General features: G+C 39.1%; 1 protein-coding gene across 8 annotated transcripts in view; it reads left to right on the top strand.

Annotated features, from left to right (window-relative positions):
• DIS3L2 (DIS3 like 3'-5' exoribonuclease 2) overlaps positions 1 to 20,749 on the top strand; it is a 346,332-nt gene that overhangs the window by 168,082 nt on the left and 157,501 nt on the right. For all 8 annotated transcript variants that reach the window (XM_073877261.1, XM_025889524.2, XM_025889509.2 and 5 more), the window contains exon 9: positions 10,492 to 10,665. In XM_073877261.1, coding sequence (XP_073733362.1) covers positions 10,492 to 10,665 — 174 coding nt within the window. The remainder of the gene's footprint in view (positions 1 to 10,491; positions 10,666 to 20,749) is intronic.

Raw genomic sequence — 20,749 nt, 5'->3', positions numbered from 1 at the left:
TCAAGGAGGAATTGTATGTCCTTTTTCCAGGCTCAAAAGCTTCAATTCATTTATTCATTTATTCACTAAACCATCATGTTTTGGGCACCTAAGATGAACAAGTGTCAGTGTAAGATACAAAATAATGTTTATTCTCTTTAGGATGATCCTCTTCATCTGTTGGTAGAGAAGAAGAGATGTGCCTAACGCGCTATGACACAGCTAGAAAGTGGCATGGGCCAGAAAGTGATAGCACTGAGGAGAGAGATCTACTCTGGAGGACAGGGTGGCTTCCTGGCCTTGCTACTAGAGTCCATGAAGGTGAAATGAATGTGGTATATATTTTGTGGGCCTACTTCAATTTGGAAGCCATAAAGGGAGTACCTTTAAGATAGAAATATACTGCTTAAGGACGGAGCTACTTATAATATTTCTATGCTCTAGAACCAATAGTACCTTGTCAATATGTAGTGAATACCTGCAAGATACATGATGTGAGCAGTCCTGAGATTTTATTTTTGGTAATAAGAGTGTTACATTTTTTGTTGCAGAGTGAAGGACAGGAAAGAAGTTTGCTTCTCACGGAAGATATTTTAAAGTATTTTATATTACTTAGGATGCTTTTAGCACCAGTGATGGAAAACCCTGACCCAAAGTGATTTAAATAGTAAGGGAACATATTATTTTACGTAAGTGGGAATCCGGAGGTTGTACAGGCTACAGGGCTCAGTGACTTGAGGATGTTGGCCCTTTGCTGTCTTCAGTGATCTAACAGTAGATTCTCTATGGTAGTGAAGACGGCTGCCACTATGGCCAAACTACATGCCTTCTTGATCACATCAAGCAAGGAAGGGGAAAAGCCTGTCTACCAGCCATGATACTGATCACAGTCTCCGGGGGAACCATTCCCTGATTTTATTAGAATAATGAAGATCTGCCTCTGGAGTTGAAAATGAGTCCCCCATATGAAAAAGATTAGGTTTCTGTTAGAAAGGATGAAGAGGGGGAATAAATGTAGGGTGGGCAACCAGTACAGGGCATCACAGGTTTTTATTAGATTATAGTAAATGTTTCTATATTTTTTAATTAAAAAATATTACAATATTAAAGGAAGTTTAGAAAATGAGAAAAAATCACTCATAATAATTAACACCATTTTTTAGCTCTTCCCCTTCAATCTTTTCATAAATGTTTTTACATAGTTAAATTATACCTTTGAACATTTCATTTTTTTGTTTTATGTCAGTCATTTTTATGCTGCTACATTTTCAAAATTTTCTAAAGTGCATAATAAACAATTGAACAAAAATGCCACGATTTAGTTTGTCATTTACCTGTTATTAAAATCTAGGTTACTTCTTTTACTTCTTTGTGTCCGTTTTTAAAAATAAACTTTATTTTTAGAACAGTGTTAGATTTATAGGAAAATTATTAAGATTGTACAGAGATTTCTTCTATACCCCTGGACCTAGTTTCCCCTATCATTAACATATCAGTGTGGTACATTTGTTACAATTAATGAACTTTAATGTTATTAACTTTAACTCACTAACTTTAGTGTTTAATGAATTTTAAACATTATTAACCGAGGTCCATACTTTTATTCAGAAATCCTTTATTTTTAAAAATTGAATGTCCTTTTTCTGGCCCAGGATACCGATACATTTACTTGTTGTCATGTCTCCTTAGGATGTCTTGTCTATGAGCTTCAAAGTTATTTTTGAAGGACATATTTTAATGCAGAGTAGGCTGAAGTGTGGTTTTTAAGAGAATCAGCCAGACATTTTGATGCGACATTGAATCATAGTTGTCCAAAAGCAGCTGTTACCATCTTTTAAGAGAATGGCGAGAAGACAGAAACTTAGAAAGCTATAATAGTAGAACTATAACGTGTGAAAGAGAAAGTTACTTTCAGTATTCATTTTAAGTAAAACTTACACCAAAATTAAAAAATGAAAGCAAACCCTTATGTAAGACAGACAATGTATGAGTCTGTTCCCTAGTAGGTTGTGCTTTTGTTTAGATCCCAGGACATTCTGGTTTTGAAGGTAATGGCAGGATCTACCAGTTAATAGACAGCATAAGAGTCTTTCTGGGACATCGAAAGCCCAAAAGGCATGAGCTCTTTCAGCATGCTGACCTGTTCGAGCTTTGTCTCCTGCAGGCTCTCCAGGCTATGCTGCTCTCAATTATATCTCCAAGGAAAATCTATAATAAATTTATTTAAATAAGGTACTTGAGAAATGTTATCTGGAACTTAGTAAAATAAATGTTAATTACTACTAATAGAAACTTGGAGTCATTGATGACATTTGGAAGTCATAACCAAAATATAATTTTGTCTTTATGAGCCATATTATAATTTTAGTAAACAAATCAAGGTTCTTTGGATTCAAAATATAGCCTAGTGAAGATTTTTGCCAGAACAAAAAGCACCAATAAAATAAAAGAAATTTTTTCATTAAATTTCAGTGAAGGTCCAATGCTGATATGACTTGTTCAGACAGTTAGTATTAGATCCATCTTCAGCTGCTTACTTTTGTCATCCTTCCTTTTCACCTTCCCTGCCCCACAGAGGTAGATTCGGTACTCAGCGCTAGTCGTCGTCTTTGGAGAAATTTCTCCATCTCTGGTAGGCCATAGTTCTTCATCTAGTAGTTTTTCAGAAAAAGGTTTATGAAAACTATATTCCTTGAGTTCTGGCACTTAGAAATCTTCATCTTCAAAATCCAGTAACGTCACTAGACTATGTTTCAGTGATGTTTTTCTGTATTAGATTTCCTGAGACATGGCATATATGCCCTTTCTATGTGTAAAATTTCTTTTATTTCAGGAAAGTTGTCTTAATATCTTCCAAATGTTTTCTATTTCATGTATCTAGTTCCTTCAGGAATACCAGTTATGCTAATGTTGGATCTCTTTCATCTGCCTTTCACATCTGTCTTTTTTCTCTATAATCTCTTAAAAATTCTTTGTACCTTTCAATTTAATTTTTCTCAACTTCTGTCAAGCTATATCTTGATGAACCTTATTTTTTTAGAGTCAGTTTTTCATTAGTTACCTCCTGTATGACCTTCATTTTTGTAGTGGATTTATTTTTTTCTACGTATTTCCTAGGTCTGAAGCAGTAGTTTTTATTTCCTTTTGTGAAATTAATTTTTTTATTATGCCCCTGCATCTTTACTTTGAGTTCTTCCCTTATAGTGGTGATATATTCTTATGAAGATCTTTGGTCACGATAGTCATTTCTGTGGCCACATACTTACACAGTATGTTTTATCCTTCTGTAATTTCTTTTCCTTCTTCCTTTTAACATGCAGTATTTTCTTGTTTAATAGAATGCCTGGGATGTCGCCTTCCCATGTTTAAATAATGAGGTCTTCCCAGATTTTAGTATTCTATTTTAAAAAGTTGGATATTATAAAATGCCTTTTGTTAAAATGTTTAGGCCCTTTTCTGCTTCAGGCAGAAGATAATCATTTTTGGCCACTCTGATGTCACCAGGTAAGAGTAGGGTGGCCACTGTTTTAAGTCTACCTCACAAAGACTGGTATGATGCTATCACCACGTAGAAAAATATGTTTTTTTCATGCTAGTTTCATCCTCTAAAACCTCTATGTGATCTACATCATTGTTTATACTTCTCCCAGAAACTATGTATGCTGTCTGATTTTATGTATAATTAAGTATTTTATGTGATTTTTAAATACTGGAGGGTACAATCATATGAAATTGTGTTTTACAGGTAAAAAAATGGTCAAATATATTGGCAATTTCTTGTCTCAACATAATCTACGATTAATCTCTCTATATTATTACTTACCATTCTTGAATCTTTTACTTCTGAGTCATCCCCCAGCTGGCTTGAATTGCAAATATGTTTTTTTCAGGAAATGGGTAGTCTACTTTGTGCCTTGATTTATATCATTTGGGATTCTTGGAGTCTTAGCTTCCAATTCAGAAGAATCATGACTTATATCTCCAGAGATATTAAAATCTCTCAGTTGTAGAGGTGAGTATTATTGTGAGTGGGTCTTAACCATGATATTGAAAGGCCCAGCTCCTCCCTTGCACTCTTGGTTCCCAGGCGGTGTGCTTGGCTTTAGGATACTAAGAGCAACTTTGTATCCTAGGGGAGAGCCCTCCAACCTCATAAGGTGTTGCCTCCCAATTTAGTTCATTAGTACACTGTTACACCATTCTAATCAGTGAATTCAGTGTGCTTTGCTACTTCTATAAGATGAAATCCTCAGTTACAGTGTTGAGTAATATAACATAATAGCTTAAAAGATAATTTGGTAAATCTATGGATTGTGTTTCTATAAGCAAGGAGGGTGGAGCAAATGAAGGTAACAAACCCAAACCCAGAATTAATGTTTCTTTCAATGGAGAGAAATAACTGCCCTCTGCATCATGGAAGAGCTCAGCAAATTCAGTCTGCTATCAGGTAATTGGTGGGTCCTCCTGCTACGGTTCTGAATCAGAGGCTCAAAGCTGGTTGCTTCTCCTGGCAAACTGGCATCCTGCAGGTGTGGTAGACAGGTCATTATTAGTAAGAGGAAGTTCATGCCATGGAGCTAATTTCCTGCTACCTTGTACTTTGTTCTTATTACCAGTGAGCAAGCACTGCAGTGGTTGGGAAGGGAGGTTGGTTGACATTTTCCCGACAAATCATCCTACCTCCACAGTGGAAGTCTTTTGCTGAGCATTCTCACAGGACACAAATAGTCATACTCTGGGCTCACTTCAGTAGGCCTATTTCATGCACATGTCTCTTCCCCAGACATTCTTGTCATCAGTACTCCAATCTTCCTTCTTTCAGGTTCCTATCCATCTGGCTAAACTCGTAGCAACTGCCCATCAGGCCATGTTTCTTCAGCCAAAGTAGACCATGGATATATTGCTTGAAGTTCTGCTTGCAGGGAGGACGTTTCTGCTCTACTGTCTTTTCAGAGACCACCCTTAGAATGGATATAACCCTATATAGTCCACTTATGATTCATGACAGTGAAAAGTCAGTTGGAACTAGGTATCCAGGGTCCTCAGACCTTTCTGCATCCTCCTATATAACAGTGTGTGTGTGTGTGTGTGTGTGTGTGTGTGTGTGTGTGTGTGTGTGTAGAAAGAGAGTCTGGTTCCCTGAGTCTTATTTTTCCTGATTAGTACCCCAACTTTACACATAAGAGATTTAGTGAGACCCTGAATTCAACGATGTGATGATTTATTGCTCTTTAAATTTTATTCCCCCCCCCCCCAGCTTATCCTGGCAGCTGCAAGAGAGTCAAAATACGCATTTGATGCATATAAGAAGTCCCTCAGTTTTCAGTTTAGCCTGGAATCAGGAATTTAGAGGCTGAGCGTGTAATTCTTTTTTTTCCATCCCGTTTTCGGGTTCTCCAGGCCTCTCACTTTCTGTGAGCTCTTTGATATCTTTTCAATAAATTCCTTTCCCAACCAGTTAGTTTCTTGTGCTTGCAACCAAGAACCCAGACAGTTAAAGACATAAGTATTAGGAGATGAATATAGGAAACAGAACCTCAGGAAGCTATGAGAATAATAGATGGGTTGGAAGCAACTCGGGTCTGATTTATTTCCAAAATATCCTTTAGACTTCAGAGGCAGTAACAACAGGTTCCTTAAATCCTCAGTGGAAACTTCATTCTAGTGAACACAGGTAATAATGTAGTCATTTCAAAAATAATGATCATTTTGAAAATTAATGACACTTGAGTCTTTAAACTGTCTAGACTTTTTTTTTTTTTTTTTTTTTTTTAAGTAAGCTCTGCACCCAACATGGGGCTTAAACTCACAACCCTGAAATCAAGAGTTGCATCCCCTATCAGCTGAGCCAGCCAGGAGCCCCCTGTGTATAACTTCTTGATTGCAAATAAAAGAAACTAACTCTGGTTGGAAAAGGAGTTTATCAGAAGGATATTGAAGGGCTCACAGAAACAGTTAAGAGTCTTGAATGTTTAAAAGTTGTAGGCAGGAACCAAGGCAGATCTGGAGAAGCAAGGACAAGAAATCCAGCCATCATCTTTTATCAGGATTAGATTGGCCACAATGCCAACGGCTCGTACACTGCTCTGACAGATCAGCATTGCCACTGGACCCTGTTGCCACCACTGCCATCACTAGAAACCACTCTAGCTGCCACGAATGAATCCTGAGCGCCTCTTTGTCTGCGTAGCATTCTCTCCACGTTCAAAGTCATGAGTTGAGGCAGAGTCTAAGTCATATACAGCGTGCTGGCTACTGGTTTTCATAGAGTGAGAGGAGTGTTCTCTAAACGCCTGGCATTATGTAGGAGGCTAGTCACTTCTGTCATGGAAGTTGTAGTCCTTTGGCCCACTGACATGCAATGTAGAAGTCTTTTTTAATATGCTCCTGTGTTGCAGCAGCACTAGGGCCCTCCGCGGGGTCTGCTCCTGGGTGGAAGTGGGCAAAGCCTGTGGCTCTATGGCTAGACAATTCAACACGCTCATCCCCTGGTGCTTGCCCCCCACTGGAAACCAGCACAACCACTGGGCCGGCCTCTACGGATGGCTGGAGTGGGATGGCTTCTTCAGCACCACCGTCACCAGCCCTGAGCCCATGGGCAAGCAGGGCCGCGTCCTGCTCTCCGAGTGCGCCCGCTCCCAGGGCTTCCTGGACCCCTACCGGCTGTTTGGCAACATCCTAGATAAGCCCCAACAGGTGGAGAACACTCTGCTGCCGCCACTGGCCAAAGCCATTGGCTTGGAGATCAAGTGCTGTATGTTAGCCAAAGCTCGAGAGAGTGCCTCGGTTAAAATCAAAGAGGAGGAAACTACTAAGGACTTGTTTTGCCCTCCCATCGCCCTTGTTTCTGGCACCAGGGATCCCCAACATGCACTGATGTTGTATTTTTAACATGTCAATCTGTCAGTTCAAATGTGTCGTTCACGGTGTTTGTGGCCTTGGCTGACATGAAGCTGCTCTGTGAGGTTTGCTTATCAACTAATGACTTAGTGATCAAACTGTGCAGTACTTTGTGCATTCTGGATTTTAAAAGTTTTTTATTATGCGTTATATCAAATCTACCACTGTATGAGTGGAAATTAAGACTTTATGTAGTTTTTGTATGTTGTAATATTTCTTCAAATAAATCTCTACTATAAATTAAAAAAAAAAAAAGAAACTAACTCTGGTTAGTTTTTTAGTTGCTTTATGGCGTTCACCATAATGTTCAATAGTGTTGGTGAGAGTTAACACCCTTGTCTTCTTCCTGGTCTGGAGAAAAGCACTTGGTGTTTCTCCACTAAGTTTTGGTATTAGCTCTAGGGTTTTCCTGGGTGCCATTAATCAAGCTGAAGGTTCCCTGTTCATTACTCATTTGTTGAGAGTTATGATCATGAATGGATGTTGAATTTGTCCACTGCTTTTCTGCATCTGTCAAAATGATTGAATGTTTTTCTCGTTTGCTAATACAATGAATTTTATTGATTGGTTTTTGAATGTTGGACAGATCTTTAAATCTTGGTCATGATGTATTATCCTTTTTATATACAGTTGACCCTTTGTATGTTATGTGTATACTCTATTCCTAGAACAAAGTAAGCTAGAGAAAAGAAAATGTTATTAAGAAAATCATAAGGGAAAATACATTTATATTACTGTACTGTATTTTTAAAAATCTGTATATAAGTGAACCCACACAGTTCAACCCCATATTGTTCAAGGGTGAATTCTATGTGTTAATATTGCATAAGAATTTTAAGAATGTGTTCATGAGGAATATTGATCTCATGAATCCTTTGTCTGATTTTGGTATCAAGGTAATGCTGGCTTCATAAGATTAGTTGGAAAGTGTTCCATCCTCTTCTATATTCGGAAAGAATTTGTATATAATTGGTATTAATTCTTTTTTTAAATACTTGGTAGCGTTTACCAGTGAAACTATCTGGGCCTGGAGTTTTCTTTGTGGGAAGGTTTTTAAACTATGAATTCAGTGTTTTAAATAGATACAGGAATATTTAGGTATTGGGTTTGGCTTGAATAATCTTAGGCAGTTTGTATCTTTTAGGGAATTTATCCATTTCATCCAAGATGTTGAATTAAAGTCACTTATAATTCCCTTATTATCCTTTTAATGCTTGTAGGGTCTATAATGATGTTTCCTCTCTCATTCCTGATATTGGTAATTTGGGTCTTTCCTTATTTTTCTTGATTAGCCTCACTAGAAACTTTTCTGTTTTATTCTCTTTTTTTTCTTTAAGATTTTTGTTTATTTGAGAGAGAGAATGAGAGAGAGAGAGCACGAGAGGGAGGAGGGTCAGAGGGAGAAGCAGACTCCCCGCTGAGCAGGGAGCCTGACGTGGGACTTGATCCCGGGACTCCAGGATCATGACCTGAGCCGAAGGCAGTCGCTTAACCAAATGAGCCAGCTTTTGATTTTATTGGTTTTCCTTATTGTTCATTTTCTGCCCCTTGATTCTTTTTTTCTATTTATTTATTTATTTATTTGATGTGTTCCATGATTCATTGTTTGCATATAATACCCAGTGCTCCATGCAGAACGTGACTCCTTAATACCCATCACCAGCTAACACATCCTTCCACCCGCCTCCCCTCTCGAACCCTCAGTTTGTTTCTCAGAGTCCGTAGTCTCTCATGGTTGGTCTCCCCCTCCGAATTCCCCCCCTTCATTTTTCCCCTCCTACTGTCTTCTTTTTTTTTTTAACATATAATATTTGTTTCAGAGGTACAGGTCTGTGATTCATCAGTCTTACATAATTCACAGCGCTCACCATAGCACATACCCTCCCCAATGTCTATCACCCAGCCACCCCATCCCGCCCACCCCCCACCACTCCAGCAACCCTCAGTTTGTTTCCTGAGATTAAAAATTCCTCATATCAGTGAGATCATATGATATACATCCCTTGATTCTTATTTATTTTTTTCTTCCTTCTGCTTACCCGGGATCTAATTTGCTTTTCTTTTTTCAATTTTTTAAGATAGAAGCTTTAGATCACTAATATGAGACATTTCTTCTTTTCTAATATGAGCATTACATTTACTTAAAGCAGAATTTCCCTCAAAGCAATGCTTTAGCTGCTTCTCACAAATATTGATATATTGTGTTTTATTCAATTCGAAATATTTTCTGATTCTCTTTTTCTCATTTAGCCCACTGGTTGTTTAATTTCCAAATATTTATAGATCTTCCTGATAGCTTTCTGTATTTTTTCCCCTCGTATTTTTGCTGCTTTTGGCTTTTTGATATGCTTTCTGGGGAAATGACACTGGTCTGAGCCCGTGTTGTATGTGTGGAGCCCACAGGCAACCCACAGGCTATGGAACTTATGCAGGTAGGCAGGTGTATGTGTCAGCTATTGGCTGGTTTCTCTTGGCTTAGCCCAGGCATCTACCCTTACGTAGGAAACAATCCTCAAAGAAATTGAATGGCTCCAGAGAAAGCCCTAATGCCAGAGCTAAACCCCTTGCAGGAAGAATATCATACTTCCTATTGACTATCTGTATTCAACACATAACTTAGACTTACGGCCTGAATGTGGCATGCCAGTACTAAACGAGAATTAAGCGCTATCAATTTTGGTGTATTTATAGATGACCCATAGATGAAGAGTAATATTTGCCTTCCAAAAGGTGGAACCCTACCCATAGCATCAGAACTATTCCATTAAATGCGATCTTACTTTTACTGGACCAACACCCCAAAATGTGAGTGGTAGTTTGCTGAGTGACCAGATTGCAGATAATTTTAATTTTCTTCTTGATGCATTTTTGTATTTTCTAACTTCTCTTTTTTTTTTTTTTAAAGATTTTATTTATTTGACAGAGAGAGACACAACGAGAGAGGGAACACAAGCAGGGGGAGTGGGGGAGGGAGAAGCAGGCTTCCTGCTGAGCAGGGGAGCCCGATGTGGGGCTCGATCCCAGGACCCTGGGATCATGACCTGAGCCAAAGGCAGACGCTTAACAACTGAGCCACCCAGGCGCCCCTATTTTCTAACTTCTTACAGTGAAAATATATTAGTAGTGTGTTCAGATAAAATATTAAGGTAATAATTAGAATTGTGAAAAAAATGTAAGTATCAGATCTAATCTAGTGAGCATGACTCAAGGTATAGGCGCTGTGAAACTAATGATTTAACAGCAAACTGGGCTAATCAGAATTGTCTCTAAAGGTGTTTGCAAGAGAAGGAATTGACAAAAGCTTTTAACAGTATCAATTTGACTTTTTCATGAAAAACAATTGCAAGAAGCCCAAGAAAGGCCATCTGGCCCAACTCCCCACATCAGAATTCCTGAAGAACGTTAAAATTATACTGTAGTTAGGGATTTAACAGGGCAAGAGTATCCTTGTTTCTTCTGCTTGGCCCCCCATTTACTGGTGATGGTGTTCTTGCTGGGGGAAGGGCAGGAGGTTTTGAAGATTTTCCTACTACCCTCACTTTTAGAGAGGAAACGGATGCCTATGATCCATGTATTCACTAACATGCTTGTTCCTCTCTGTTCTGTTCACAGGCAGCTGGCTAAGAGTCTTGGGCAGGCTGGTGAAATTGAGCCTGAAACAGAAGGAATACTAACAGAGTATGGTGTGGATTTCTCTGATTTCTCTTCGGAAGTTCTAGACTGTCTCCCTCAAGGTCTGCCCTGGACAATCCCACCAGAGGAATTCAGCAAGAGAAGAGATTTAAGGTAAATATCTGAAACTCTTTAAGAATAACATGTTTCTACCCTTCTGTCTTCTAACTTCACTTTCTTAGGGACGGGGCTCAGATATTTCCATCTTTCTACCAACATTCAAATTCAGTTCAGTTGAGAATTAAGTGCTCTGTACTAGAGGTTGGCAAATTATGGCCCACAAGGTAAATCTAGCCCACTGCCTATTTATGTATAGCCTATGAGCTAAGCATGGTTTTTGTATTTTTAACTGATTGAAAAAAAATCAAAACAAAAATAATCTTTCATGAAAATTATATGAAATTCAAATTTCAGTATCCATTAAGTTGTATTGGAACACAGCCATGCTTATTTGGTTATATTTTGTTTATGGCTATCTTTTTGCACTACATTAGGGTTGAATAATTGCAACAGAGACCATATGGCCTGCAACGGGCTCTCTGGCCCTTTATAGAAGAAGCGTGCTCATGTCTGTTCTAGACCATTCTAATTTCAAAAGATACAGTTGCCATCTTTTTTTCTCATTGTTATGCCCTGTAGGTCTGATCAAATCAACGACAATGTTATCTGGTCAGAAGTACCTTCCTTTAAATGGGCCTCTTCGGGCACAGAGCAAAGGATTCAAAGCTTCTGTGCTTGGAGCTTCATTTTAAAGCTTTACTTTTAGGTCTGGAATTTGTTGGAAAGTACTTTTGTGGTATTTTTATAACAACATCTTCTTTGAAGATGTTTCTTCATTGTGGGATGTTAGTTCTTTTCTGATATTTCTCTTCAGAATTTGGTTTCAGTACTGGCATTCATTTTGGATGCCACATGGAGATATTTAGAACCAAGAAACTTTTCATACAACCCACTGAGGCTGTGGAAGGTTTTCTGCTAAGGTCATCCCATGTCAGAGTCTTTTCCGCCACACTCGCTTACTTCATGAAGCTGCACTTACAATACCTTCGCTCTCGTTGCCCATTACTCCACCTAAGTTTGAGAATCCCCCTTCTCTGCTCCCTCTTGCTATGGTAACTTTTAGGAATTTACTGCCTTTTTTTTCTTTTCTTGCCAAGGGTAGACAAGGAAAAGGAGATGACAGTCCCCTTTCCTACTTGTTAGTAGCTCTGATGGAACACATGTTTATATTTGAAGTCACTTAACTCAAGCTACCGTCCTGGCTTTCAGCAGTAACCACCACTCATGCAACTCCTACTGGTCAGTGATCTCATCAGGGGTTTGGGATCTTGGACCCAAACCTCACTCTCTCGGAACTGTCGTTTTCTCGTATACAAATTGAAGGGCTCGTTTTCTAAGGTCTTTCCCTAAACCTAGGAATCTATTAAAAAAAAAAATCTAGTAAGAATAATTGGCTGAACTTCATTGTTTGAAGTTTAAGTCAGTGTAGCCATTCCACAGTAACTATCAACATTTGAAACGTACCTACCCTTTCACCCCAAAACTTGGCTTCCAGGAATCCATCCTACTCAAAGCGTATAAGGATAGATGTACAAGAATGTTCATTGCTTCTCTGTTGTAAAAGTGACACTGCTAACGTCCCTCAACAAAGGAATGGTTATTTTTTTTTTTAATAACACAAACCTAGATTTCATTCTACATTTTTAAAAAGATTTTATTAATTTATTTGTCAGAGAGAGAGAGCACAAGCAGGGGGAGCGGCAGGCTGAAGGAGAAGCAGGCTCCTCCCTGAGCAAGGAGCCCGGTGCGGGACTCGATCCCAGGACCCTGGGACCACGACCTGAGCCGAAGGCAGGCGCTTAACTGATTGAGCCAGCCAGGTGTCCCTGGAATGGTTATTTTTTTTTTAAGATTTATTTATTTGGGGGGGGAGGGCACACAGGTGTGGAAAGGGAAAAGGGAGAGTCTCAAGCAGACTCCCTGCTGAGTGCAGAGCCCAATGCAGGACTCAATCCCATGACCCTGCGATCATGACCTGCGCCTACACCAAACATCCGACACTCAGCCCAGGCACCCCGGCAAAGGGATGGTTAAATAACCTATGTCATACCAGCAAGCTTGTATTCCCTGCAGCTGCCAACCAGGGACTAGATCCATGTGGACTGTCCTAAAGGGACGGCTATCATATGTTGCCAAGTAAAAGAAACAAGTTTCAAAACAGTGTGAATATGAGCCTATTTTTAACAAAGCCAGAGAATATAAAAATACTATCCAAATGTATATACCCATGCATACATATATAGGTACATATAAAAATATATATGCATAGAAAAAGGTCTGGAAGGAAATACATCAAACTGTCGACGGCGATTTTCATCTGTGGACTTGGTAGGGTAGTAGGAGGTAGGGAGGCAGTAGTTTACTTCATTTTATAAATTGCTCTATTTTTCAAATTATTTTTTAAAATAACTTTTATGTCTTTTAAAAATTATAAATGGGACTGTCAGAAAAGAGAGGTGCTCAATTTTTTCTAGCCTGATTCCTAGCCTGCAGATAAATAGTAAGGCACTTCAACAGTCAGCCAGCCCAGCGTGTTCTCAGTTCCCCTCTGGTGGATCCACGTTGCCTTTTTCTTTGGCCCCAGTTGCCTCTGAGTTAGGCCACAGAACAGGAGGCCTTGCTCTGCAGAAGACCTCTGTTAAAATATGCCTATGTGTCCTGTGCAGGGATCCACAGATACAGGAAGCTTACGGGATGAGCTACAGTATACTGCTATGAGCATAGTATCAGATTTTTTTTAAACCACCTTAACCTCCCAGCACTTTCTCCTTGCCTATTATCTCTAGGACTATGTTTCTAAAATTCAAATCTGATTGCTTTTACTCCTTTAGCTTAAAATCTTTCAAATGCTTCCTGATACCTAAAGTAGTCATCTCTAAACTTTTTTGAACATGCATTCCCAATAACATATATGTCTTTATTTTACAATCACAAACATATTTACTACTTTGCTAATTTACTATGTACATTGTAAATATACATAAAAGTGGAAATAACTATTGAAGATATTTTCCTTTAGAAAGGTATAGAAAACTGGTCTTATTCATAATTTTACTTTTGGTGAGAGCAGTATGATTGAAATTCTTTTTTTTCTTTTTTTTTCTAATTTTTGCTTTCACAACCTGTGATTTAGAAACACAAAGGTCTGATTACAAGTTCTGTGTATTTTGATACTTAGTTTTAGATTTAATGGTTATCATAACTGAAAAAGATACCTCAGAAGAAGTGAATTGAACTTACTAAATCATAATACGCATTTTTTAGTCCTATTCACTGATTATATTTGAAAATACAGTCCAGCTAATAAATTTTCATCTTTCATGATGTCAGTTAGTTCTTGTGAACTAATTGAAAGGTGCTACATTTTTAGATTTTTAAAAAATGGGTTCATAGTCTTTGGTTAGTCTTCAGTTGGCATCTTTAAACACTAGTTAGAAAATTCTGAATGTTTTTAAGTGTATAGATATGAGTAGTTTTGCAGTAGTGCAATTTTATACTTAGATCGTTTTAGGTCTCCAAATTTATAATATTTCAAACTTCCTTTTTAAAAATTTTGTCTTCAAAACTTGAGTTTCTTGTTTTATTGTGCCCAAAAGTCAGTAACTTTTTTTTCTTATTGTTAAAGTGTCACCTTTACCTTGAAGGAGCAGATTAAGTGTTTTTGTTTTTTTCTAAGGATCTGCTAGGTAGCATATGATTGACAGTCATTGTTTTGAAATCATACATGTGACTGGTGATGAATTTATATTAGGGGCAGAAGAAATATCAACTTTGCCATTTTCCTGCTATTAGTAGAATTAGTATTATTAGTTTAGTATTATCTTCAGTCTGTGGATCTTTGTAATAATCTTTTTTAGCCACTTGCCTATTTTGTAAGGATTAGCTTAGCTGAAACTAGGTAATTTCCATAAATCCATGTACGGGGCATGAGCAGATAGATACCCATTGATGACAGTTGGCTGAAAGCACAGGAAGTACTGAGCATGCCAATGTCATTGCCTTTGTGTTCTGGAACACCGAGTCCTTCATTTGGACACTTCACTTATCTCCTGACCCACATACCTTAGGAGGGCACCAGGATTAATTCTTCATGTATTTATGTATGTAATCAGTTAGCGTCTTAATTTTTACAATAAAAGATAATCATAAAGATAAGTCTGTGGTATGCTGGAAGTCTTTTGATCTGATTACCTTTTCCTTCTCTTGTTCTTACAATAGATTCCCTCAGTTTTTCAGCCAACAGATATTAATTGAATACCATCCAGGGACAGTGGGGATTCAGTAATTGGATGGGATTGTGCCAGAGGGGAGAGTTACTTGGTACAAGCATTTGTAGCACTATGATTTCTTCTGCTCAGAGATGCAGTGCCTTCAAAGAGGTTTTTATCAATATTAATTTTCCGAGGAATGTCACAAGAATTCAGAATGAGTCCCAGCACCCACTAAAAAACATGTGCTATGACTAAATTAATACATATTCTGTAAACTCCTAAGTGAAAGCTATGTCTTTTTCCTCTTCCTGTCTTTCCTATATACGTCTACTTACATATATTCTTTTTATATGTGTATATGTAATATATGCCAAGTTCTAAGTTAGTTACTGGAAATACAGAGACAAGAAAGGCCCAGTTCTTGTTCTATAGGACTTTACTCTTTCTCAGGGAGACAGATTTACACTCCGACAAATTACAGCAAAGTATGGCAAGTGCTATAATATCAGTGTGAACCAACTGCCAAGGGCATTGGTGCTTGAACCGAAATCTGAAAAATGAGCAAGCGCAGAGGGAACTGGAGTGACTAAAGTAGTCTTCATTTAGTGATAGGCTGTGGCTGCAGAATAGATGACACATTCCCCTAAGACTCCCAGATCTTTCTATACCAGGGCTCACAACTCCTGTGGTTTTGATAGCTTCTTGACCCCTTCTGCTCGGCCACCCTGCCATGGAACCTGCAGCCTTACTCTGGCTCTAGCTACGTAAGGACTTCTACATACCCGTTTAGGTTTGGTATTTGAACAATTATATTTGGAACAGAAAAGTTCCATCAATCTTTAAACCTCATAATCCAATTATGTCAGTAAAATTCCAGTTTTTTAGTCCAGTGGAATTGGGGTAATATTTTGCAAACTGAAGTTGAGAGAAATAGTGTTTATTTTGAAAAGAAAAATGGTTGGTTAGCAATTTTCAAGAAGGAAGACTGGTGTGAACTCGTAGGGGTGATCTGGCCCTTCTGATCGCAAGCACCATTTTTCTGGACCTTCCCCTCCAGTCTCTGGAGAATCCCTGTTTGCATGGCCTAGACCTGCAGCTCTCTTTAGCAGGGCATCTGAGGTTAAAGGAAAGCAAAGAGCAAGCAACACCAATACTTCAAGCCTTTGGAGATCAGGAAGAGAATGTATCCAAGGAAACTGCTTAAAGGGGGTTGCACCAGAAGCCCAAAAAACCCCAAGGTTGTTTCTGAGACTGGCTCCAATTATTTCTAATTTCATTCTTATTATTTTGTTTCCTTTGTTGCTAAACTGGAATAGGAAACCAAAGCTTAAAAGCTCAATTAAAGTGGAAAATGAAAACCTAAATATTGGAGGGGGAAAATACCACACTAAACTGATTTTTATATTTTTCCTATAGTTAGTAATATTGTGGAAGTTTGGATCACATCACTTTTTAGTAAAATATGAGCTTCCTTGAAGTGGAAGTGGTGTCTATAGTTTTTCACAGGAGAACTTGTGGATATCTATTTCTTCATTATCCCCTCAATAAAAAGGATGCCCAGTGACCTCCACTGGACCATTACAAATGTGAAACTTGGCACTTAAAATTGCTTGCTCTAAATTTTCCAATTGCTTTCTCTTTTTTTTTTTTTTCCATTTAATGTCGTTCTGCCAACTAGTGATTTTATTATTATAAACAGGACATTGTATTCACTTTTAAGAAGAAATATGAAGCTGGAGGTAAAATTACAAACTGCAGCTTCTCGGCTGCCAAAATAGAAAACAGTGAGCTAAAAATACCGAGCACAGAAAGGGTGCTGTGGCAAGAAATATTGAAATATCTTCAAGATGGAACTGTTCCAAACAGACAGAAATTTACTTTTACTCCAGGTAAAACCAACCTTGAAATAGCTGCTTGAAAGGAGAGACATATAATACTAACCTCTTTCAGGTCAACCCTTTTGTGGGCAAGCTTTCAAACATAACTAACGTTAAATGACTAATGATCTTGCTGTTTATCAGGAAGTCCAGTATGATTAAATTGCCATTTAGAAAAGGTTCCTCTGGTAAGGGAGTGTGGCAGCATAGAAGGAGTACTGGAAGTTAGTCCTAGCTTTCCTGGGAACTAGTGGGGTGACCTTCGGCAAATTAAATTTGGGGAGATGGAGAGAGAGAGAGAGAGCACTTTCATCCTTTGTAAAATTGATTATTTGATCAGGTTAGGATTTTGCAAAAGGTGTTGGTAGATCATACATCCTTTGAGATTTTAACAGAGTGTCATGGAATAAAAGGGTTCTATGGCCAAATATTTTTAGAAAACAGTGGGTTAATATTTCTTAGAACTTTTTCTCTTGGATCATCTCATGGACCTAGTGCTCCTTAGACTACACATTGAAATTTTTCAACTAAATATTTCAAAACGTACTAGCTTTGATGGAGTGTGACTCTGTTTGAGATGTTCTCTTAGAGTTATTCAGAGTCATCTCATCCTTGCATTTGAAAGAGATGGTGTTCCATTGGTGACCATCTGCCACATTTATCTGACAGATATGTTGACCATGCCTCCCTGTGGGCCACAGAGAAAATCCAAGGATTGTGCTTTGAATCTCACCTCTTCATTGCCAAGGGAGTCCCTTCTTTCCTTACCTGGAATGGAGCAAGATTAAATTGTTCTGCATTAAAAAAGGAAGCTGTCATTGTCATTTGAAACGACTGGCAATAGTATTCCCTTCATGTAAATCCCAATTCACTGTTTATGAAATTACAATAGACAATAACAAACATTAATGGGTCCTAATGCTTATATGGAGCAGTGGCTTTTCAGAGGTCTCTACTCTGTCAGTCCTGCTGATCTCTCACATCCCTTAGCTTTTTAATGCCTGGGCTGGAAATAAAAGAAGACAACTTCCAGCAGAAAGTTTTGGGAAAAAAACAACCTCCCATTGAAGATAACGGAGAGTGGGCAAGGAAGACAGGATTGAAAATGAGATCCATGAGAAGTAAATAATGGGATGGGCAAATCAAATTTTTTTTTAAGATTTTATTCATTTATTTGTCAGAGAGAGAGAATACGCAGGGAGAGAGGCAGCGGGACAGGGAGAAGCAGACTCCCAGCTGAGCAGGGAGCCTGATGCGGGGCTCGATCCCAGGACCCTGGGATCATGACCTGAGCCGAAGGCAGTTGCTTAACCAACTGAGCCACCCAGGCACCGCTGGGCAAATCATTCTTTTTTTTTTTTTTTTAAAGATTTTATTTATTTATTTGAGAGAGAGAGAATGAGAGCCAGAGAGCACGAGGGGGAAGAGGGTCAGAGGGAGAAGCAGACTCCCTGCTGAGCAGGGAGCCCGATGTGGGACTCGATCCCGGGACTCCAGGATCATGACCTGAGCCGAAGGCAGTCGCTTAACCAACTGAGCCACCCAGGCGCCCTGGGCAAATCATTCTTAAGACCAAGAAATGCTGGGTAGCTTGATACTCATATCAGTGCAAGTGAAAAAATGAAATTACCAACTTTATTGACAATAGAAAAAGAGGGAAATAAGTTTCTTAGCTTCTCCACCATATTCTGTCCTGATTCAGCCCTTCATCTTTCCCCAGACCATTTTATTCTCTCATAGCTCTGTGTCTTGCCCATGCCCTGCCCTTCATCTGTTTTCCAAGGCCCATCTTAACTGCCTTTGCCATCTCACTTTGGAAGAATTAGTCACGCCCCACTCTCCTTTCCCTTCCCTGTTTGTTCACACCTATTTCGTAGCACTTGCCATACTGTCCTCTAACCTCCCTGTGCATGACTCTATCCTGATGGATGGCAAAGCCCTCAAGAACAAGGGTTAGGTCTTGTCTTTCTATTTCTCGAGTCTAACTCAGTACTTGGTATTTAATAAATTATATGTGTAAATACATGTGTATAGGATAAAAGGAGGGAGAAAAAGGAAAAAGTTAAAGTTTTGTTTAGGGGTTTGCAGAATATGTTTGCAGAGCTAGGAGTTTGCAGAATATTGGTTGACTATAACGTGTTTCTAAGCAAGTGCTTGGATTCATTCCTCTTTCTTTTTGGTATTCCTGGGAAAATGAATGTTGACAAAACACAGTCTAGTGCCTTCAAAGAGGTTGCTGTGTAATGTGAAAATTGGGTACGAAAGCATCTTAAAGAATAAAATGTTAAAATTGCTCTAATAAAATGAGGCACAACTTCTACTTCTGACAAAGATAGAGTGGGCCCATGCTTCCTGGGCCCTCCTTCTTACTAAAAACGTGGACATAACCCAACAAACAAGCATAGGAAGATTGAGAAAGATGGAAAAGAGAAGGCGGACTGCTCAGGGGTCTCAGGACTTGAGGAACATGCCAGCGGTTCCCCTGGTTTTCCTCATTGCCACCCATATAGCCCAGACATGGTGCTGTAGAAGGCACCACCTGGAATGACCAAAAGGCACAGGAAAAAAGATCTCCAAGAGATTTTTCCATCTTGTCTGCCACATGCAGGTGATACTCTGACTCCACTTTGGGAGGTGTGAGATCTGAGCAGGGCTAGTCTTCCATCGCCTGCCCAGCAGAAAGTGTTGGTGGTGCTCTCATGCCCTTGCTAGGGTATTGTCAGTGGAACCAAGTGAGGAGTGGTTCTTCCTTCCTCCTCTCACTGGAAGGAGGCATGTGCCAGTTTCCCTTTGGGGATAGTGTCTGTGGAGCCAAGTGAGGAGCAGACTCTGTTCCTCATCCAGTGGAAGCAGATTGTGTTCTGATTCCCCTGCTTGGGTAGTACTGGCAGGGCTGAGAGTGGAGCTGAGCTTCTGTCCCCCATCCAGCGAAAGTAGGCAGTGTTCCAGTTGTCCCATGAGACTAGTGTCAGCAAGTCCCAGAGATAAGAGGAGCCTTCATTCCTACCTGGCAGCAAAGAGATGTGACGGGTCAGGGCTAGTTACCACAGCCCTGATGGTGTCATTGGAAACCAGTGGGAACCAAACCTGTACTTCCTGCCACCATAAACCAAGGGGGTTGGGAGCCAGGGGTCGCTGGCACTCACCTACTCCCCACTCCTAGTGTCAACAGGGAGTTGAGCTTCTACCCCCAAACTGTAATGACAAGACATACCAGATTTTAGCTTTTCCTTTTCCTGGTGGCAGTGGGCTTAGCCTGGAGCTTAGTTTACACCCACACTTGGAATCAGTGAGACAGGGTGAATTGGTGCCCCCGTTTCACCAGGGAGATGTCAACAGCGCTGAAGGGAGGCCTGAAAGGAGGCATTGTGAGTCTGTATGTCATTTTTGCTGGGTTGGTAGCAGTGGGATTCAGTAGGAAGCTGAACATGCACATTTATCTGGCCCTTGAGCTACACCTCAGTAGGAGACTGCTTACAAAACAAAAACAAAAACCCACAAAAAACTATATAGGATCCAGAGTCTCCTAATATAGTACCCAAAATGTCTACAGTAGAACTGAGATGCACTCGTCATACCAAGAACCAGGAAAAACCACAATTTGAATGAGAAAAAATATACCTGATATCAATACCAAAATGAATCAGATGTTGCAATTATCTGATAAGGATTTTAAAGCAAGCTTTGTGAAAATAAATAAAAATGAATTCTCTTGAAACAAATGAAAAAAATAGAAAATCTCAACAAAGAAATTAAAAAAAAAAACACATGGTTAACCAACTGAGCCACCCAGGCGCCCCTAAAAAAAAACACATGGAAAATATCAAAGTAAGAAATTATACGAAAACAATGAATCATGGATCACTACCTCAAAAACTAACGATGTATGGTGACTAACATAACACAATAAAATTAAATAAAAAAAAGAAGTACTATCGCCAAAAACAAAATAAAACAAAAACTATCCAGAGCTCAATAGTAATTTAGAGATTGTAGAATAGAATTAGAATTAATGAACTTGAAGACAGATCAATAGAATTTACCTAGTTT

Source organism: Callorhinus ursinus, unplaced genomic scaffold (assembly GCF_003265705.2).
Source record: "Callorhinus ursinus isolate GAN/ISIS: 27379988/994484 unplaced genomic scaffold, GSC_fseal_2.0 scaffold2, whole genome shotgun sequence".
Taxonomy (NCBI): Eukaryota; Metazoa; Chordata; class Mammalia; order Carnivora; family Otariidae; genus Callorhinus; species Callorhinus ursinus.
The sequence above is the reverse complement of the archived record's forward strand: the minus strand, read 5'-3'. Positions and strand labels throughout refer to the sequence as shown.